The 20,179-nt window shown below is 44.5% G+C and overlaps 2 protein-coding genes across 2 annotated transcripts; both read right to left on the bottom strand.

The window, feature by feature from the left end:
- Positions 1 to 674: 674 nt before the first annotated feature.
- LOC137332644 (protocadherin-10-like) lies at positions 675 to 3,161 on the bottom strand. Its single transcript, XM_067996602.1, has one exon. It carries the CDS (start codon positions 3,159 to 3,161, stop codon positions 675 to 677), a length of 2,487 nt encoding a protein of 828 aa, XP_067852703.1.
- Positions 3,162 to 16,925: 13,764 nt separating this feature from the next.
- LOC137332642 (protocadherin-10-like) lies at positions 16,926 to 19,409 on the bottom strand. The gene has a single exon (XM_067996601.1). It carries the CDS (start codon positions 19,407 to 19,409, stop codon positions 16,926 to 16,928), a length of 2,484 nt encoding a protein of 827 aa, XP_067852702.1.
- Positions 19,410 to 20,179: the final 770 nt, after the last annotated feature.

The raw sequence follows: 20,179 nt of genomic DNA, 5'->3' as shown, positions 1-20,179 counted from the left end.
CCTGCTTTCAATTCTCTGAATTTCCTCTCTCCATAAAGGCATCCATTTATTCTTTGATCCTACTTTTGTTTCCCTATCTTGCCTCAAACTTTTATAGCTGTGACTATTTAGTTTCCATGCGCTCTCCAGAATAAGCCAAGTTTCTGATAAGGCTGTAAAATCGTATCCCTCTCTTCTTACTTGTTTTGCTAAAACACAACTTTCCCGTTGATGCTTTGCATTTTCTTCCATTGAGTTATTCTTTTGTTCACTATATTTTCCCTTAACCCTCTCCGTCTGTTCCAGGTATCTCTATTTATAATTAACCACTTACCCTGCTAATGTAGATTGCTCTTTCCCTTCACTTTATTTGAGCTTATCCCATCTCTCAGACGTGTTGAGACTTGAGCTTTTCCTGCCTCATTTGTGTAATTCCTTCTTCGGTACGCTACTTTCCCTTTCTTATTCGTAATAACAATGATTTATGAATCCTAAATTATCTGTAGTATGTAACTTGAATTTAAGTGTTGAAATAATATTTGTATTAATAAGTATACTATAGGTTCAAACTGTATAATCGCCAGCTTTGTTTCGTTGACATAGATTGTCCACACTGAGCTATTTAATTAAATCAGCAAATAACCATTGCGAGGTTAAGTTCAATAGACAATATTTGCTAGGTGAAGCTGAACATTTTATAACGCATTTCTCACCTCGTGAAATTCAGTGGTTTCGTTGCTCGTAGAGTCTGATGCCTTTCCATGTTCTGCAGGGACACAAGTCCCGGTCTTGATATTAATCATAGGTGCGGCCGCACCATGTAACTTTAGAAACATGAAATCATTCATGGTTGAATCTGGGCATACTTCATAGCAAAATGATTGTGGGAGGGTCTCGCTTTCATACACCTCTGTATAATTGGGCGGTATTGGAAGATTCACACTAGCCTTTTGAATTCCATGTAGCGAATCCCTTCTGGAAAAGTATGACATGTTCCAACAGCAACAGTAACTATTGATATCATTTCTACCTCTGTGCACCTTAATACCGAGGATTACGATAGCCAAAAGTAAAACGAACGAGATTGTGCCAAAAGAAATAATTAAATACAATTTTAAATCGGATTTCCATGGTCCAGAGGTCCCCAACATGCCGATATTGGAAGCATTTTCAGTATCACCATCCAGCACTGATACACTGATGGTGACTGTAGATGAAAGTGATGGGGTCCCATTGTCCCTCACCAAAATTACTATTTTTTGCCTGAGTGAATCTTTATGCTCAAGGCGGCGAATCGTCCATATTTCGCCTGTTTGAGCAGCCACAGTAAACAGACTTTCATCAGTGGGCTGACGAAGTTGGTAGGCAATTTGAGCGTTCTGTCCAGAATCAGCGTCGGTAGCTGTCACTTTTGCAACCAAGTAACCCGAATCCGCAGATTTAGGCATTGTGTCCTCTGTTGCCGACCCTTTATTTAGCAAAGGTGACACGATCACAGGTGCATTGTCATTCTGATCTATGATGATCACATTCACAGATACGTTGCTGCTGAGCGGAGGGGATCCAGCATCCTTCGCTTGCACATGGATTTGAAAAGTTTTGATTTGTTCGTAATCAAACGACTGCTGCGCAAACATCTCACCATTGGCTGCATTTATTGAGACAAAATTCAATATATGCAAACCTTGAACGAGGCTATCCAAAATGTGATAATTTAATTGGCCATTTTGACTATAATCCGGGTCAAAGGCTGATACAGAACCGATAGAAACGCCAATAGCATTATTTTCCATCACATATGTGGTAAATGCAGGCTGCGTAAAGCGTGGCGTATTGTCATTTATATCGGAGACCTGAACTTGGATGATTTTGCTGGTGTGGAGCGGAGGGGAGCCTACATCCGTGCATGTAATGGTAATGTTATACTCTGGATTCTTTTCACGATCTATGTCACCATGAGTGACCACTGTGTAATAGTTATTAAATGAGCGATCAAGCTTAAAGGGGACGTTTTTTGCGACACGACAGGAAACCTCTCCTTTCTCTTCAGAGTCGGTATCGGCCACTTTTAAAAGAAGTACTGCAGTCCCTAGCGGAGCGTGCTCTTGAAGTTGATTAAATGTGGAGGCTATAATTATTTCAGGAGCATTATCATTAACATCAGTAACTTTGACCATAACTTTACAGTATGCGGGCACAGCATCTGATCCTCGGTCCTTAGCTTGTACAGAAATGTGATAATCTTGCGTTTCTTCGTAATCCAGGTTACCAATTACTCTTATTTCTCCGCTTTCAGAATTCACACTGAATACCTTACGTAGACTATCGGGGGTACGGTCACTGAAAGAATAGAACACCTCACCATTTAGGCCTTCGTCCACATCAATGGCTTTTACCGTCAACATCAAAACACCTATCGGTACGTCTTCTGCAATTGTGATCTCATAGACATCATGTTCGAAAACCGGCGTATTATCGTTCCCGTCAATGACGGTGATGATAATTTGTGTGGTTCCGGTTCTGCGAGGGGTTCCTCCATCAATCGCCGTCAGCGTTAACCGATGAGAAGGTCGCTGTTCTCTGTCGAGTGGTTGCTCAAGGACCAGCTCGGGTGTGTGGCTTTGCTCCATATCTGATTGTAGATCCAAAACGAAGTGTTCACTGTGGCTGAGTTGATAGGTGCGGACACTGTTGGTCCCGGCGTCCGGGTCATGCGCGTTCTGGAGCATGAAGCGCGCTCCGGGCGACGTCATTTCTGAGATATTTAAGCGGAATTCACTTCTATCGAATACGGGCGAATTGTCATTTATATCAGTAATCTCAATTTCAACACGATACAGCTTGACCGGATTTTCAACCACGGCCTGCAACCTCATTAAACATTTCAGGGCTTGTTGGCAAAGCTGTTCTCTGTCTGTTTTCTCACTTATGACCAATGTTCCTGTTTTGAAACTCACGTCCAGGTATTTCACTTTGCGTTCAGATACAATCCGAAATCTGCGAGCCGCGAGCTGTGCCAGATCTAATCCCAAATCCCGAGCAATGTTCCCAACAAAGGCGCCACGCTCTAATTCTTCGGGGATGGAGTAGCGAATGTCCCCGCAAATTGAATCCGAAATGTACACAAGTATTCCACAAAGAACTTGCCATTTTGACAACCGGTAATTAATGAAATCGGCCATTTCTGAAGGAGAACAGTAAAAAACGGTTGTCGGATAGAACGATAATTCTGATCACAGTTCGTATTATTTGAAGAACACAATTGTTTATTACCTTGCGTTTCGAGATCAAACGCTCCGTTCTGTGCACTGGTGAATTGTTTTGGTTAGAATCGCCAGGACTCTTTATAAAAATCGTCTTAAAATGCCTCAAGGCCACTCTAAGACGTAAATGGAGGACACGGAGCAATGAACGTTGTTTGTTCTCCAGTGCTGCGCAGTGTTTCGTTTCATGGGAGTGGTGTTGGATCTATTGCCACATTTCATCTCCTCATTGGTAGACAGCGACACAAAGAGACTCAACCAATAATAGCACCAAACACTCTTAAAGCAGTCATCCTATACTGGACCCTAGTAGGATGATTTGATGGATTTAATGTTGTGCAATCTTAAAACACATGCCCTCACATTTCGTGTATTATTTAACGTTTTGCTTTATTGATGAATTATGCTTGATATATATTAGTCATATCTTCACACCATCTAAAAACAACCTAACTCATGGCATTCATAGTAAAACGTTCTCGTCAAACTTTAGATAAATAAAAAACAGGCATATTAAATCATCCACTTGGTTAACCGGTGTATTTGCGGGATGCTTCGCTAGTTTTTTTTAAATTGTAGAATGTTTTCAATTAAACCACACAATTGCCCTTCTGTATACGTAGCGACAGTAAGTAAAATATTTGCCAAACCTGTTGTACACCTGATCCACTGCCATCAAATAGAATGAATTGGTTTTGTTCTACTATGTGCGTTAGGAAGGTGTGGATTTTGTAACAGCATTTTTAGTGCATGTTCGTTATATGCTACCGCCGTTCATTGTTCTGCCCTGTATCAACAATTGCCATCTACAACTCCTGTAATGTAAAACTCCTGAACCTGAGGAAAGTGCACAGCCTGTGTGTGTGATGTTCAGGGCAATTCTAGGATGTTGGTTAAGAATAAAAGTATGTTATTTTAACGGGTTATGTATTAAAACTTGGGATAACCCTGGACCGGAGAAAGTCTCGTTGCCTTGCCTTCAGTAGCTCCAAAAAGGATTAGCATTCTGAGAGCTTTGAACATTCCACATCTGTCATAAAAAGAACTCAGATATCGAGATACAAAACATTGCACAAATAAATTAGGACAAACTAATCACCTTATGTTTTTCTATCTATGGATTCATACAGTAATAACTATCCAAATTGACGAGTTTTAGACCAACAGGCACATCAGAGATCAACTTGACGATGGGCTTAAAACATTATCCTTTTTCTTTGGGCTCCGTGTTTCATTCCTGACCATTGATAATTAACTGCATGATCTCTCGCACTGGTTAAGTGTACGCTCAGTAAAAGCAGAAAAAAATAGTCAAATTCACAACGAGGACACCCTCCATCATGTCGTGTGGCACTACTGACGATCCGGATTCTTTCCCCTCAGTCTGGTTCAGTAAAAACTGAAGTCGAATACATTTTAAAGTTCAACACATCTTTAATAGCAGGGTTCTTAGTCTGCAGCATTGATTTGGACTCCTGATAGAGTCCCTCTATGCTGGCAGAGCAAGAACAAAAACATACAGAAATCCACACGTTTTTACACAAATCAATAGGGTTGGAACATACTTAACGAGGGTCAACACCAATCATAAGCCGGGCACAGGTTGCCATGCGAGGTTACATTATTGCCGGCCAATCATAGATCGTCCATGTGCTGATCATGCTGCTGTTAGACATCAAAGGGGATACTTCCTCACCTTCCAACTTGGAATGTTCTTCCCTGTCCCTTCTGTTCCTTATCTCCCAACCTGGAATGTCTTTCAACTTTGGCTAAGCTCGTTACCTATATTGATCTGCCATAAACATGGAGACATTCAGACCAGTCCTTGAATCACATCAAAGACTCTACATTGCTAAGACCATGCAACCCTGCTGACTACGCAAACATATGGCCCAGCAGGAGGCTAGGCCACCTGTACCGATCTCAGTTACTAACTAATTAACCCTTTCTAATCATTTTGCATTCTGCTTCTTTGCCACATAGGCATCTTAATATTTTACCAAAAACTGACCACGTAGGGATTCTCACTACCGCCGTGCTAAGTGAGACAGATTAAGATCAGCTCTAGCAGCTCAAAACAGAGCATCTATGAGGCGCTGTGAGCAATCGGCAGCAGTAGCAGGATTGTATAAACCACAATCTGTATGTAACCTCAAAGGCCGGCATATCTCACACTCCTCCATCACCACCAGGCAAGATGAACAATCCTCGTTCAATGAACCATAGAGGTGCAGCGTCAGGCATACCTGACAATGAGGTGCCAACCGAGCGAAGCTACAACACAGAACTACATGCATACTAAACTTTGAATGCAGCGTGCTGTAGAAAGAGCTAAGCAATCCCACAACCAATGGATCGGGCCAAAGCTGTGCTACACTACAACATCATGTGGTGAATGGCAGTGGACAATTATGAAACAAACTAGCGGAGAAGGCTCCATTATCATACTTTCCCTCCATCATAATGTCAGAGGTGGAGATGTTTGCTGATTATTGCACAGTGTTCTGCTCAATTCACAATTCCTCAGACAATGAAGCAGAACATGCCCACGTGAAGAAAGACCTGAACAACATCCAGGTTTGCACTTATAAGTGGCATGTGGCATTTACACCACACAAGTGCTAGGCAACGACCATCTCTAACAAGAGGGAGTATAATCCCCCTCCTAACGCCTTGGCATTCAATGGCATTATGATCGCCGATTCCCCCGTCATCAACATTTTGCTGTTCACTATTGACCAGTATCTCAACTGTACCAACCAGATAAATGCTGTGACTGCTAAAGCACGGCAGAGGCTAGGTATTCTGCGGGCAAATGGTTCACCTCCTGACTTTCCAAAGCATTTCCATTGCCTACCGCATCACAGTAGTGTGATGGAATAGTCTCCACTTTCCTGGATGGGTGCAGCTGTAATAAAACTCAAGAAGGTCGACACCATCCTGGAAAAAAACATTCCACTAAAATGGCACCCCGTCTTACTGCAGTTATACAGGGCCTTGGTAAGACGACAGCTGGAGTATTGTGTGTAGTTTTGTTCTCCTTACCTAAGAAAGGCTATGCTTGCCATAGAGGGAGTGCAGCGAAGATTCACCATACTGATTCCTGGGATGGCAGGATCGTCGTATGAGGAGAGATTGGTCAACTAGGCCTGTATTCACTAGAGTTTAGAAGAATGAGAGGGGATCTCTTTGAAACGTATAAAGTTCTGACAGGGCTAGACAGACTGAATGCAGGGAGGATGTTCCCCCAAGCTGGGGGGTGGGTCTAGAATGAGGGGGTACAGTCTCAGGATACGGGGTAGGACATTTAAGATTGAGATGAGGAGAAATTTCGTCACTCAGAGGGTGGTGAACCTGTGGAATTCTCTACCACAGAAGGCTGTGGAAGCCAAGTCACTGAATATATTTAAGAAGGAGACAGATTTCTAGACACAGAAGGAAGTGAGAGCAGGAATATGGTATTGAGACAGAGGATCAGCAATGATCATATTGAATGGTGGAGCAGGGCCAAATGGCCTACTCCTGCTCCTATTTATTATGTTTCTATAAACAACCACCCCAGCCACCATGGACATACTGTGGCTGCAGTATGTACTATCCATAAGAATTTTGGGAATAGGGACAAATTGACATTTTTTGTTAATGCTATTAACTAACATGCTCTGCAGGCTGTGTCTGTTTAATTTGCTGAATTGTAAAATACCGACCTTTGACCTGTTTTGCTGAATTGTAATACAGACCGTTGACTAATGACTGAATCTTGTCATTCCCAGTATGTGGCAAGAACACTATGCACTATATGATTTATAGAGGAACAATGACCCAGGAAAAGTGGAACAGCAATTAAAGGACGACTGGTTATCTTGAATTTAGTAAAAAAAAAACACCTTGCAAAGAGTCTTGTGCAATCTGGTCACGTTGTATTGTGGAAAAAATCCCTTGTATTTCTATAAGGGTTTTTATGAATAGCTACCCCATAAATGTCCTAAGATTCCTTCCAGCGGGCTTTAAAAACCTGACATCATTTTTAGCTTGGTGCAGAGGAATCAGCGAAGAACATCCAGATGCAGAAGATTACAACCTCTGCAACAAAAATCGAACAAGATGTTAGACATCGACCAGACTGTGAGAAGATTATCAGCCTGTCAGAAAACAACTCGAAATGACTATGCCACCAATATATTACAAACTCTGTCCTGAGATCAATCGGGGTAATTTCATTTTAATATCTGTATTATTACTGTCTTCTAATAACGGGGTTATATTGTTTAAAACGTTGTATTATTACCGCCTTCTAATATTTGACAACTCTACATGTTTGATTTAACTATTAATAAATGAGACATTGATTTTTTTTTCATTCATTCATGGGATGTGGGCGTCGATGGCGAGGCCAGCATTTATTGCCCATCCCTAATTGCCCCTGAGAAGGAGGTGGTGAGCCGCCTTCTTGAACCGCTGCAGTCCATGTTTTTTTTTTATTCGTTCGTGGGATGTGGGCGTCGCTGGCGAGGCCGGCATTTATTGCCCATCCCTAATTGCCCTTGAGAAGGTGGTGGTGAGCCGCCTTCTTGAACCGCTGCAGTCCGTGTGATGACGGTTCTCCCACAGTGCTGTTAGGAAGGGAGTTCCAGGATTTTGACCCAGCGACGATGAAGGAACAGCGATATATTTCCAAGTCGGGATGGTGTGTGACTTGGAGGGGAATGTGCAGGTGGTGTTGTTTCCATGTACCTGCTGCTCTTGTCCTTCTAGGTGGTAGAGGTCGCGGGTTTGGGAGGTGCTGTCGAAGAAGCCTTGGCGAGTTGCTGCAGTGCATCCTGTGGATGGTACACACTGCAGCCACTGTGCACCGGTGCTGAAGGGAGTGAATGTTTAGAGTGGTGGATTCGGTGCCAATCAAGAGGGCTGCTTTATCTTGGATGGTGTCGAGATTCTTGAGTGTTGTTGGAGCTGCACTCGTCCAAGCAAGTGGAGAGTATTCCATCACACTCCTGACTTGTGCCTTGTAGATGGTGGAAAGGCTTTGGGGAGTCAGGAGGTGAGTCACTCGCCACAGAATACCCAGCCTCTGACCTGCTCTCGTAGCCACAGTATTTATATGGCTGGTCCAGTTAAGTTTCTGGTCAATGGTGACCCCCAGGATGTTGATGGTGGGGGATTCGGTGATGGTAATGCCGTTGAATGTCAAGGGGAGGTGGTTAGACTCTTTCTTTCTGGAGATGGTTATTGCCTGGCACTTGTCTGGCACGAATGTTACTTGCCACTTATGAGCCCAAGCCTGGATGTTGTCCAGGTCTTGCTGCATGCGGGCTCGGACTGTTTTATTATTTGAGGAGTTGCGAATGGAACTGAACACTGTGCAATCATCAGAGAACATCCCCATTTCTGACCTTATGATGGAGGGAAGGTCATTGATGAAGCAGCTGAATATGATTGGGCCTAGGACACTGCCCTGAGGAACTTCTACAGCAATGCCCTGGGGCTGAGATGATTGGCCTCCAACAACCACTAACATCTTCCTTTGTGCTAGGTATGACTCCAGCGACTGGAGATTTTTCCCCCTGATTCCCATTGACTTCAATTTTACTCGGGCTTCTTGGTGCCACACTCGGTCACCTCACCTCTGGAATTCAGTTCTTTTGTCCATGTTTGGACAAAGGCTGTAATGAGGTCTCGAATCGAGTGGTCCTGGCGGAACACAAACTGAGTATCGCTGAGCAGGTTATTGGTGAGTAGGTGCCGCTTGATAGCACTGTCGATGACACCTACCATCACTTTGCTGATGATTGAGAGTAGACTGATGGGGCAGTAATTGGCTGGATCGGATTTGTCCTGCTTTATGTGGACAGGACATACCTGGGCAATTTTCCACATTGTCGGGTCGATGCCATTGTTGTAGCTGCACTGGAGCAGCTTGGCTAGAGGCGCAGCTAGTTCTGGAGCACAAGTCTTCAGCACTAGAGCTGGGATGGTGTCGGGGCCCCTAGCCTTTACTGCATCCAGTGCACTCAGCCGTTTCTTGATATCACATGGAGTGAATCGAATTGGCTGAAGACTGGCTTCTGTGATGGTGGGGAGATCGGGAGGAGGCCGAGATGGATCATCCACTCGGCACTTCTGGCTGAAGATGGTTGCAAACGCTTCAGCCTCGTCTTTTGCACTCACGTGCTGGAATCTGCCATCATTGAGGATGAGGATGTTTGCAGAACATCCTCCTCCCGTTAGTTGTTTAATTGTCCACCACCATTCACGACTGGATGTGGCAGGACTGCAGAGCTTTGATCTGATCCGTTGGTTGTGGAATCGCTTAGCTCTGCCTATAGCATGTTGCTTCCTCTGTTTAGCATGCATGTAGTCCTGAGTTGTAGCTTCACGAGGTTGGCACCTCATTTTTAGATACGCCTGGTGCTGCTCCTGGCATGCTCTTCTACACTCCTCATTGACCCAGTGTTGATCCCCTGTCTTGTTGGTAATGTTAGAGTGAGGAATATGCCAGACCATGAGATTACAGATTGTGCTGGAATACAATTCTGCTGCTGCTGCTGATGGCCCACATCGCCTCATGGATGCCCAGTTTTGAGCTGCTAGATCTGTTCTGAATCTATCCCATTTAGCATGGTGGTAGTGCCACACAACACATTGGATGGTGTCCTCAGTGCGAAGACGGGACTTCGTCTCCACGAGGACTGTGCGGTGGTCACTCCTACCAATACTGTCATCGACAGATGCATTTGCGACAGGTAGATTGGTGAGGACGAGGGCAAGTAAGTTTTTCCCTCATGTTCATTCGCTCACCACCTGCCGCAGGCCCAGTCTGGCAGCTATGTCCTTCAGGATTCGGCCAGTTCGATCAGTAGTGGTGCTACCGAGCCACTCTTGGTGATGGACATTGAAGTCCCCCACCTAGAGTACGTTTTGTGCCCTTGCTACCCTCAGTGCTTCCTCCAAGTGGTGCTCAACATGGAGGAGGACTGATTCATCAGCTGAGGGAGAACGGTGAAGGTTCTCCCACAGTGCTGTTAGGAAGAGAGTTCCAGGATTTTGACCCAGGGACGATGAAGGAACGGCGATATATTTCCAAGTAGGGATGGTCTGTGACTTGGAGGGGGACGTGCAGGTGGTGGTGTTGCCACGTACCTGCTGCTCTTGTCCTTCTAGGTGGTAGAGGTCGCGGGTTTGCGAGGTGCTGTCGAAGAAGCCTTGGCGAGTTGCTGCAGTGCATCCTGTGGATGGTACACACTGCAGCCACAGTGCAACGGTGGTGAATGTCGTGAATGTTTAGGGTGGTGGATTGGATGCCAATCAAGCGGGTTGCTTTGTCTTGGATGGTGTCGAGCTTCTTGAGTGTTGTTGGAGCTGCATTCATTCAGGCAAGTGGAGAGTATTCCATCACACTCCTGACTTGTGCCTTAAAGATGGTGGAAAGGCGTTGGCCCCACGTCCGAATCTGTTACAAATTGGTGACCTGCGGCAGGATGTGATTAATCAATGTTTTGTGTTGACATAAAATCAAACATCTAAAAGACAACGATTAGAAGTGGACAGACTTCATTTGATCTCAAAAGATGCAAATTGTTCAAATTCCAGAAGTAAGTTCTTCTTTAAGTACAAGCGATCATGGCAAATGTCGTCGAAATATGAGAATAGATACTGAAAATGAAACTAAAGTCGTCCGAGGAATTGATCTCCAAAATTGTGGAGAAGGATGAGGCTTATGAGATAGCTGTAGAATGGGTAAGGGATCAAATTCGAAATAAAAAGATGATGGTGAGAATTGGCAAAAGGACTCTTGTTTGGGTGGCCAACTTATGTGCAATTATGAGTGAGGAACGAATTAAACAATTAAAAGAGGAAAATAGGAATCAATTAGAGGAAACTGGGAGACAGTCAGACGAAAAACAGAGTTTGAAATAATGTCTAACTGATATCCTTTCAATGCTGGAGAGTTTGCAATTGATGGCTAGAATTGTGATATCGACTACACAGTCGAAAAATATCACAAGAGAAAGACTTACAGTGAAAAATGGGAGACTAGAGTCTAAGCTCACCAACAGTCGAGGGGCTTGAAGAGCGATCCTGTGCCAACAACGGTAGCATAGTGCTTATGTTACTAGACTAGAAATCTAGAGACCTGGACTAATAATCTTAGAGTTATGAGTTCAAATCCTCCGACGGCAGCTGGCGAATTTAAATTCGATTAATTAAATAAAATTCTGGAATAAAAAAAAGCTAGTATCAATAATGGTGTCCGTGAGCCGACCGGATTGTCGTAAAAACCCATTTGGTTCATTAACCCCCTTTCGGGAAGGGAACCTGCTTTCCTTACCTGTTCTGGATTATTAGTGACTCCAGACCCACAATAATGTGGTTGATTCTTAATCGCCCTCTGAAATGGCCTAGCAAGCCACTCAGTTTTAAAATCTTGCTACGAAAAGTCAGAATAAGAATAAAACGGGATGGACCACCCGGCATCGGACCACTAGGCACCAGACACGACAAAGACAATCCAAGCCCAGTCGACCCTGCAAAATCCTCCTCACTAACATCTGGGGACTTGTGCCAAAATTAGGAGAGCAGTCCCACAGACTAGTCAAGCAACAGCCTGACATAGCCATACTCACAGAATCATGCCCTTCAGGCAACATGCCAGACTCCTCCATCACCTTCCCTGGGAATGTCCTGTCCCACCGGCAGGAAAGGCCCAACAGAGGTGGCAGTACAGTAATGTACAGTCAGGAGGGAGTGGCCCTGGGAGTCCTCAACATTGACTCCAGACCCCATGAAATCTCAAGGCATCAGGTCAAACATTGGCAAGGAAACCTCCTGCTGATTACCACCTACCGCCCTCCCTCAGATGGTGAATCAGTCCTCCTCCATGTTGCACACCACTTGCAGGAAGCACTGAAGGTAGCAAAGAGCAAAGAATGTACTCTGGGTGGGGGGCTTTAAAGTCCATCACCAAGAGAGGCTCGGTCGCATCACTGCTGACCGAGCTGGCCGAGTCCTGAAGGACATAGCTGCCAGACTGGGCCAGGGGCAGGTGATGAGCGAACCAATACGAGGGAAAAAAATGTTGACCTCGTGATCATCAATCTACCTGTCACAAATGCATCTGTCCATGAGAGTATTGGTAGGAGTGACCACCACACAGTCCTCGTGGAGATGAAGTCCCGTCTTCGCACAGAGGACACCATCCAACGTATCGTGTGGCACTACCACCGTGCTAAATGGGATAGATTCAGAACAGATCTAGCAGATCAAAACTGGGCATCCATGAGGCGCTGTGGGCCATCAGCAGCAGCAGAATTGTATTCCAGCACAATCTGTAACCTCATGGCCCGGCATATTCCTCACTCTAACATTACCAACAAGCCAGGGGATCAACCCTGTTTCAATGAGGAGTGCAGAAGAGCATGCCAGGAGCAACACCGGGCGGAGTGAAAAATGAGGTGCCAACCTGGTGAAGCTACAACTCAGGACTCCATGCATGCTAAACAGCGCAAGCAACATGCTATAGACAGAGCTAAGCGATTCCACAACCAACGGATCAGATCAAAGCTCTGCAGTCGTGATTGGTGGTGGACAATGAAACAACTAACGGGAGGAGGAGGCTCTGTAAACATCCCCATTCTCAATGATGGCAGAGTCCAGCACGTGAGTGCAAAAGACAAGGCTGAAGCGTTTGCAACCATCTTCAGCCAGAAGTGCCGAGTGGATGATCAATCTCGGCCTCCTCCCGATATCCCCACCATCACCGAAGACAGTCTTCAGCCAATTCGATTCACTCCACGTGATATCAAGAAACGGCTGAGTGCAGTGGATACAGCAAAGGCTATGGGCCCTGACAACATCCCGGCTGTAGTGCTGAAGACTTGTGCTCCAGAACTAGCTGCGCCTCTAGCCAAGCTGTTCCAGTACAGCTACAACACTGGCATCTACCCGACAATGTGGAAAATTGCCCAGGTATGTCCTGTCCACAAAAAGCAGGACAAATCCAATCCGGCCAATTACCGCCCCATCAATCTACTCTCAATCATCAGCAAAGTGCTGGAAGGTGTCATCGACAGTGCTATCAAGCGGCACTTACTCACCAATAACCTGCTCAGTTTGGGTTACGCCAGGACCACTTGCTGCCAGACCTCATTACAGCCTTGGTCCAAACATGGGCAAAAGAGCTGAATTCCAGAGGTGAGGTGAAAGTGATTGCCCTTGACATCAAGGCAGCATTTGGCTGAGTGTGGCACCAAGGAGCCCTAGTAAAATTGAAGTAAATTGGAATCAGGGGGAAAAATCATCAGTGGCTGTAGTCATACTTATCACAAAGGAAGATGGTAGTGGTTTTTTGAGGCCAATCATCTCAGCCCCAGGGCATTGCTGCAGGAGTTTCTCAGGGCAGTGTCCTAGGTCCAACCACCTTCTGCTGCTTCATCAATGACCTTCCCTCCATCATAACGTCAGAAATGGGGATTTTCGCTGATGATTACACGGTGTTCAATTCCATTCGCAACCTCTCAAATGGTGAAGCAGTCCGTGCCCGCATGCAGCAAGACCGGGACAACATCCAGGCCTGGGCTCATAAGTGGCAAGTAACATTCGCACCAGACAAGTGCCAGGCAATGACCATCTCCAACAAGAGTGTGTCTAACCACCTCCCTTTGACATTCAATGGCATTACCATCGCCGAATCCCCCACCATCAACATCCTGGGAGTCACCATTGACCAGAAACTTAACTGGACCAGCCATATAAATACTGTAGCTACAAGAGCAGGTCAGAGGCTGGGTATTCTTTGGCGAGTGACTCACCCCCTGACTCCACAAAGCCTTTCCACCATCTACAAGGCACAAGTCAGGAGTGTGATGGAATACTCTCCACTTGCCTGGATGAGTGCAGCTCCAACAACATTCAAGAAGCTCGACACAATCCAGGACAAAGCAGCCCGCTTGATTGGCACCGTATCCACCACCCTAAACATTCACTCCTTTCACCACCGGCGCATCGTGGCTGCAGTGTGTACCATCCACAGGATGCACTGCAGCAACTCGCCAAGGCTTCTTCGACAGCACCTTCCAAACCCGCGACCTCCACCACCTAGAAGGACAAGAGCAGCAGGTACTTGGGAACAAGGCCACCTGCACGTTCCCCTCCAAGTCGCACACATATTCCGACTTGGAAATATATCGCCGTTCGTTCATCGTCACTGGGTCAAAATCTTGGAACTCCCTTCCTAACAGCACTGTGGGAAAACTGTCACCACAAGGACTGCAGCGGTTGAAGAAGGCGGCTCACCACCACCTTCTCAAGGGCAATTAGGGATGGGCAATAAATGCTGGCCTCGCTAGCGACGCCCACATCCCATGCAAGAATAAAAAAAATCATCTAATCCTATCAGAATATCCTTCTATTCCTTTCTCCCTCATGTACTTATCTAGTTTCTGTGCTACAACTCTGGTTGCAAGTTGCACATTCTAACCACTCTCTTGGTAATGAAGTTTCTCCTGAATTCCTTATTGGATTTATTAGTGACGTTCTTATATTTATGATCCCTTTTGGACAGTTAGCAATAATGTGTAAATATATTGGATCAAGTTGATTGAGTTTGTTTTGAAGAAATAATGGAGTGCAGGGAGATTAAATAAAGGGAGAAGATATTTTGCATATAAATTTTCAAAATACATTTTGTAAGGATCTCCTTGGGAGGCTGTTACAAATAAACAAAATGGCATTAAAGGGTATTTTGCAGCTAAGTGACAGAAAGAAGATTTTTTTTGGATGGAAAGGGTCTGACTAAATACAAAAGTACAAACACACACATATATATGTATAATCTCGGCTAGGATATGTAAACATACAGAAAAAATAGGGAGCTATGAATAAAACTAATAAGTTACTAGTTACTTCAGGGGGAATATTGACAGATATAATGGGCTGCTCAAAATTCAACTATGGCGGAGGCCCGAAATGGGGCGTAGCTGATCCACCCGCCAGTAATAAAGCGCGCTGGATTTTGCCTTCCATTAAAATTCATAGAAAAGCAAATCAGGCGTGATGTGTAATGTGCAGCCTATATGCTAACACTTGTTTTTCACCCTTGCCGAAATTGAATTTTATGCCCAGTGGATTTAAACGTTTGGTCGGCAGATCACCCAGTGCATCAACCACCTGCCCGTTGCAACGATGAAGAATGAAGACGCAATGTGATTTTAAGGCCTGAGCCTGATTTCAATCCGACTGGCGAGCTGCCGACACCAAACAGGCCTCCTGATGCAGCTCGCCAATTTTGGGCCACAGAAATGTTAGCCAACGGGATACCAGTGGCAGCTGGGGGAAGTGGGTGAAGGCAAGGCTGAGAGAAGAGCCTGAGCTGGTAGCTGCTCACAGTATTTTTGTGGAGCCAGTTGGAGCACTCTTTCCAGCTCCACGGGAATATCAGGGTATTAATTTTGTGAGGCTGTTTCAGAGCTGCCAGCTGAGGTCTGTTTAATGACCGCTGCTAAGGCTGCACAAGTGTCTCTTAAAATTGCTATCAGGGTCCTAACTCTGACAGCAGGAACCTGAGACTGTGACCATGCAGTGATATGTAGAAATTGTTATTAGGATTGTTGGACGAAAAAAGACCAAGGTTCACCTAGTTCACCTTCTACCATCCTGGCAGTCCAATGACAAATAATGGACTTGTTGCCCAATCATGGCAATCAATCTCTATCAATTAGTCTACAACAGACCCAGACATGAGGTGAGGAAATGTCCAGCAATGGGAAGTTTTGGGAACCATATATACAAGTCATCCCTTCCTCCAAAGTATGTTACACTTACCATATGTCATATCTAGGTGTAGGCCCCTTTCAAAAGGTTCGGCCGGAGCGTTGGCGTTAATGGGCGCTAATGTACTTGAGGCCCTTATTACCACATTAACGCTGGTTTGGACAAATTAATATTGACCCCGCCTATGTTCATTCTCTGTGCTGCGGCTTCCCATGGTTTGTTGCACATATCCTTTCTATAGGCGCTGTATAGTCAAATTTCTATCATTCCTTTCACTTCACACGTTTCCTTCCATCCATATGCTGCTATCACCAAAAAGACTTCTGTGTACTATTGACATGGTTGTTAAACGCACTGCTCTTCCTCTCTCTCTGCTTTAATATTACAACTCTCGCTTTTGGAACATAGGAACAGGAGTAGGCCATTTAACCACTCGAGCCTGTTTCGCCATTCAATGAGATAAGCTCATCTGTGACCTAACTCCATATATCTGCCTTAGCCCCAGTGTCCTGTATGTGTCCCTGCACACACAATTTAACAGTAAGCACTAGCTCTTCTATTAACAGACACCCACTTAGTATTATTGCGTAACATGTACTCATTTACATTACCATAATAGTTCAAGTTTCAACGTGATGAATCATGTTACGAAAATATGTTAAACAGAAAATGGATAACGCGTTAACTTGTTATTATTTCATAATAAAAATGCATTTCTGATCGCCAGGAATTTACAAGAAATAATCGTGGACCTCGGTAACTGCTAGATTAATGTATTTTACTGCTAAGTATTGTTCGATTAAAAAATGCAACCTGGCAATATCAGTTTGGTTTCGACTAGTTAATTGGATATTAACGACTAGACAATTCAACCAGATCCCCAATTTGCCATTACCATCTTAAGTTGTCAAGGAATTATGGAACTTGAACATTTATTACACGCCTCACCTTGTGTGATTGAATGGTATCCTTACAATTGGATTCCTTTCCATTTTGTTCCATTAATAACGAGCCAGTTTTGATATTAATCATGGGTGCCGCTGGACCATGTAACTTTAAAAACATGAAGTCATTCATGGGTGAATTTGAAGTTGGACATAAGTCATAGTGAAATGTTTGAGGGACCGTCTCCCGTTCGTACACATCTGTATAATTGGCTGGGAGTTGAAAGTTTACACTGGTCTTTTGAACTCCTTGCAGCGAATCTTTTCGCTTGAAGCAGAATGGCATGCCGCAGGAGCAACAGTAGCCATGATCTCCACGTGCACCTTTCTGAACCTTAATGGCGAGGATTGCAATAGCCACAAGAAAAACGAACGAGATTGTGCCAAAAGATATGATCAAATAACGCCTTACATCAGGCGTCCATGGTCCAGAGTTTCCCAACATAGCGACGTTAGATGCACTTTCTCTATCAATATCCAACACTGATAAGTTGATACTGACTGTCGATGAAAGTGAAGGTTTTCCATTGTCTCTGACCACGACAACGAGTTTCTGTTTGAGCGAATCCTTCATCCCAAAGCGGCGGATGGTCCAGATTTCTCCCGTCCCAGATGCCATTGTAAACAAACTTTCGTCGGTGGGCTGACGAAGTTGATAAAATAGATGGGCGTTCTGTCCAGAATCGACGTCTGTAGCTGTCACTTTAACAACCAAGTAACCTGGATCGGCAGATCTGGGCATTATCTCTTCTGCTACGAAGCCTCTATTTGACAAGGGCGATAGGATCACAGGGGCATTATCATTCTGATCGAGGATGATCACATTCACAGTTACGTAGCTGCTGTGCGGAGGGGATCCAGCGTCCTTTGCTTGCACAGAAACCAGAAAATTATTGACCTGTTCGTAATCAAAAGAGCAGTGCGCATACATCACGCCGCTGGCGGAATTGATTGAGACGAACGTGGGCACAGGCACGCCATGAACAAGGCTATCCAGGATGGAATACGACAGTCGGCCATTTTGATTTAAATCTGGATCAATCGCTGATAGAAATCCAATAGAGGCACCAATGGCATTATTTTCCGTCACGTACATAGTAAAGGAAGATCGCGTAAACCGTGGTGCGTTGTCGTTTACATCCGAAATTGGAACTGAGATGGTTTTGTTAGTGGAAAGCGGGGGTTTGCCCGTGTCTGTACATGTAATGGTAATGTTGTACTCAGGCATCGTTTCACGATCTATGTCACCATCGGTGACCACTGTGTAATAGTTAGTAAAAGAGCTATCAAGCTTAAAGGGGACATTTTTGGAGACGTGACAATGAACAACCTGCCTTTCTTTGGAATCACGGTCCGTTACTTTCAAAGTAGCTACTAAAGTCCCTGCTGAGGCGTCCTCTGGTATCGAACTGTGCACAGAAGTTAACATTATTCTGGGAGCATTATCATTAACATCAGTAATTTTTACTAGAACTTTACAGTACGCGGGCACTGCCGCAGGCCCTTTGTCTTTCGCTTGCACCGTCATCTCATAATTCTGTGCTTCTTCGAAATCCACCATTTCATTTATTCTGATCTCTCCGTTTTCGGACTCTATGCTAAACAGTTTACGTACTCTATCGGCAGTGTTGTCACTGAGAGAATATATCAACTCACCATTTGTACCTTCGTCCAAATCCGTAGCATTAATTTTCGCTATCAAAGAACCTTTCGGTACGTTCTCTGCAATGACAATTCGATACACGTTCTTATCGAAAACCGGTACATTGTCATTTACATCAGATACAATTATTATAATCTGGCAGGTTCCAGATTTCGTCGGGGAGCCTCCGTCAATTGCTGTCAATGTTAACCGATGAGTGGCTTGCTGCTCTCGGTCTAGGGGTTGCTGTAGGACTAACTCTGCCGTGACAATTTGCTCGCTATTTGATTGTAGATCTAAAATAAAATGCTCACTTGGGCTGAGTCGATAGTTGCGGACGCTGTTGGTTCCGGAGTCAGGGTCGTGCGCGCTCTGAAGTGGGAAGCGCGCTCCGGGCGATGCCATTTCTGATATTTCAAAGCGATTCTCGCTTCTTTGGAATACGGGTGGATTGTCATTTATGTCGAGAATCTGAACCTCAACACGGTACAGTTTAAGAGGATATTCTACAACAGATTCCAAAGTCAATACACACGCGAGGGTCTGTTCGCAAAGCTGTTCCCTGTCTATTCTCTCATTTATGAACAGAATTCCGTTGTTAAAATTCACGCCCAGGTATTGCTTTTGATTTTCAGATACAATCCGAAACTTGCGAGCGGACAGCTGTCGTACATCTAGCCCCAGGTCCTTAGCAATATTTCCAACAAAGGCACCATCCTGCAATTCTTCAGGAATTGGATAGCGAACGTCCCCATAAACTGAATGTGAAACGTAGACAAGTATCAAATAAAGAATTTGCCGTAAGTAGGCCATTCCTAGACAAAGCCCGCAACCAATATTACTGCCAAAGACGCCGATAAATTGTACACCAGAGCTTAGTTGTTCGCTACCTTCCTTTTCCGGATGAAGACCTATATTAAGTCCAAAGTTCGTTTGCTAAGAATCGACAGGACGACTTAAATAAAGCTTCGTTAGATCCTAAGGTGCCCTCTCAGGCATAAACGGAGAACGTGAAAAAATATGTGCTGTTCATTCTCGGATATTGCGTAGTGTTTCGTGTAGTGGGAGTGGTGCTGGATCTCCAGCCACATTGCTTCACCTTATTGGTAGACAGCGACACAAAGAGACTCGACCAATAATAACACCAACCCTTCTTAAAGCAGTAATATTTAACGTTGTGCAATCTTAATTAAAATTGCATTTCTATTTGTTGTATTATTAATGTATTTAGGTTATTAGTGAATTATGCTAAATGCTCAATTTAATGTGGTCTTGTCTACGCCTTTTCGGACATTATTCCTTTTTGACTAACCTAACCACGTCCTTCACGGCAGATTATCATGGCCAAATTGCAGGTAAATAATGTGGCACAGGAATTAATGCAGTTCGTTTATCTGTAATATAGTTTATATGCCTTGTTTATTAACTTATCTGTTTATGAAAGCGTTTATAATAATTTTTAAAATACGGTTGCACACATGGTTGTAATGCCAGCAAACCGATATGCACTATCCACTAGACCTTACAACCCCGAGAAACACCACCTCAACTGCTAGAAAGGCTAACTTGTCATGGAGGCAAAT

Source organism: Heptranchias perlo, chromosome 14 (genome assembly GCF_035084215.1).
Source record: "Heptranchias perlo isolate sHepPer1 chromosome 14, sHepPer1.hap1, whole genome shotgun sequence".
NCBI lineage: Eukaryota > Metazoa > Chordata > Chondrichthyes > Hexanchiformes > Hexanchidae > Heptranchias > Heptranchias perlo.
The sequence above is the reverse complement of the archived record's forward strand: the minus strand, read 5'-3'. Positions and strand labels throughout refer to the sequence as shown.

Bases quoted from the DNA above. Each gene is read 5' to 3' on its own strand.
- LOC137332642 (XM_067996601.1), bottom strand. From the start codon at position 19,409: ATGGCCTACTTACGGCAAATTCTTTATTTGATACTTGTCTACGTTTCA.
- LOC137332644 (XM_067996602.1), bottom strand. From the start codon at position 3,161: ATGGCCGATTTCATTAATTACCGGTTGTCAAAATGGCAAGTTCTTTGT.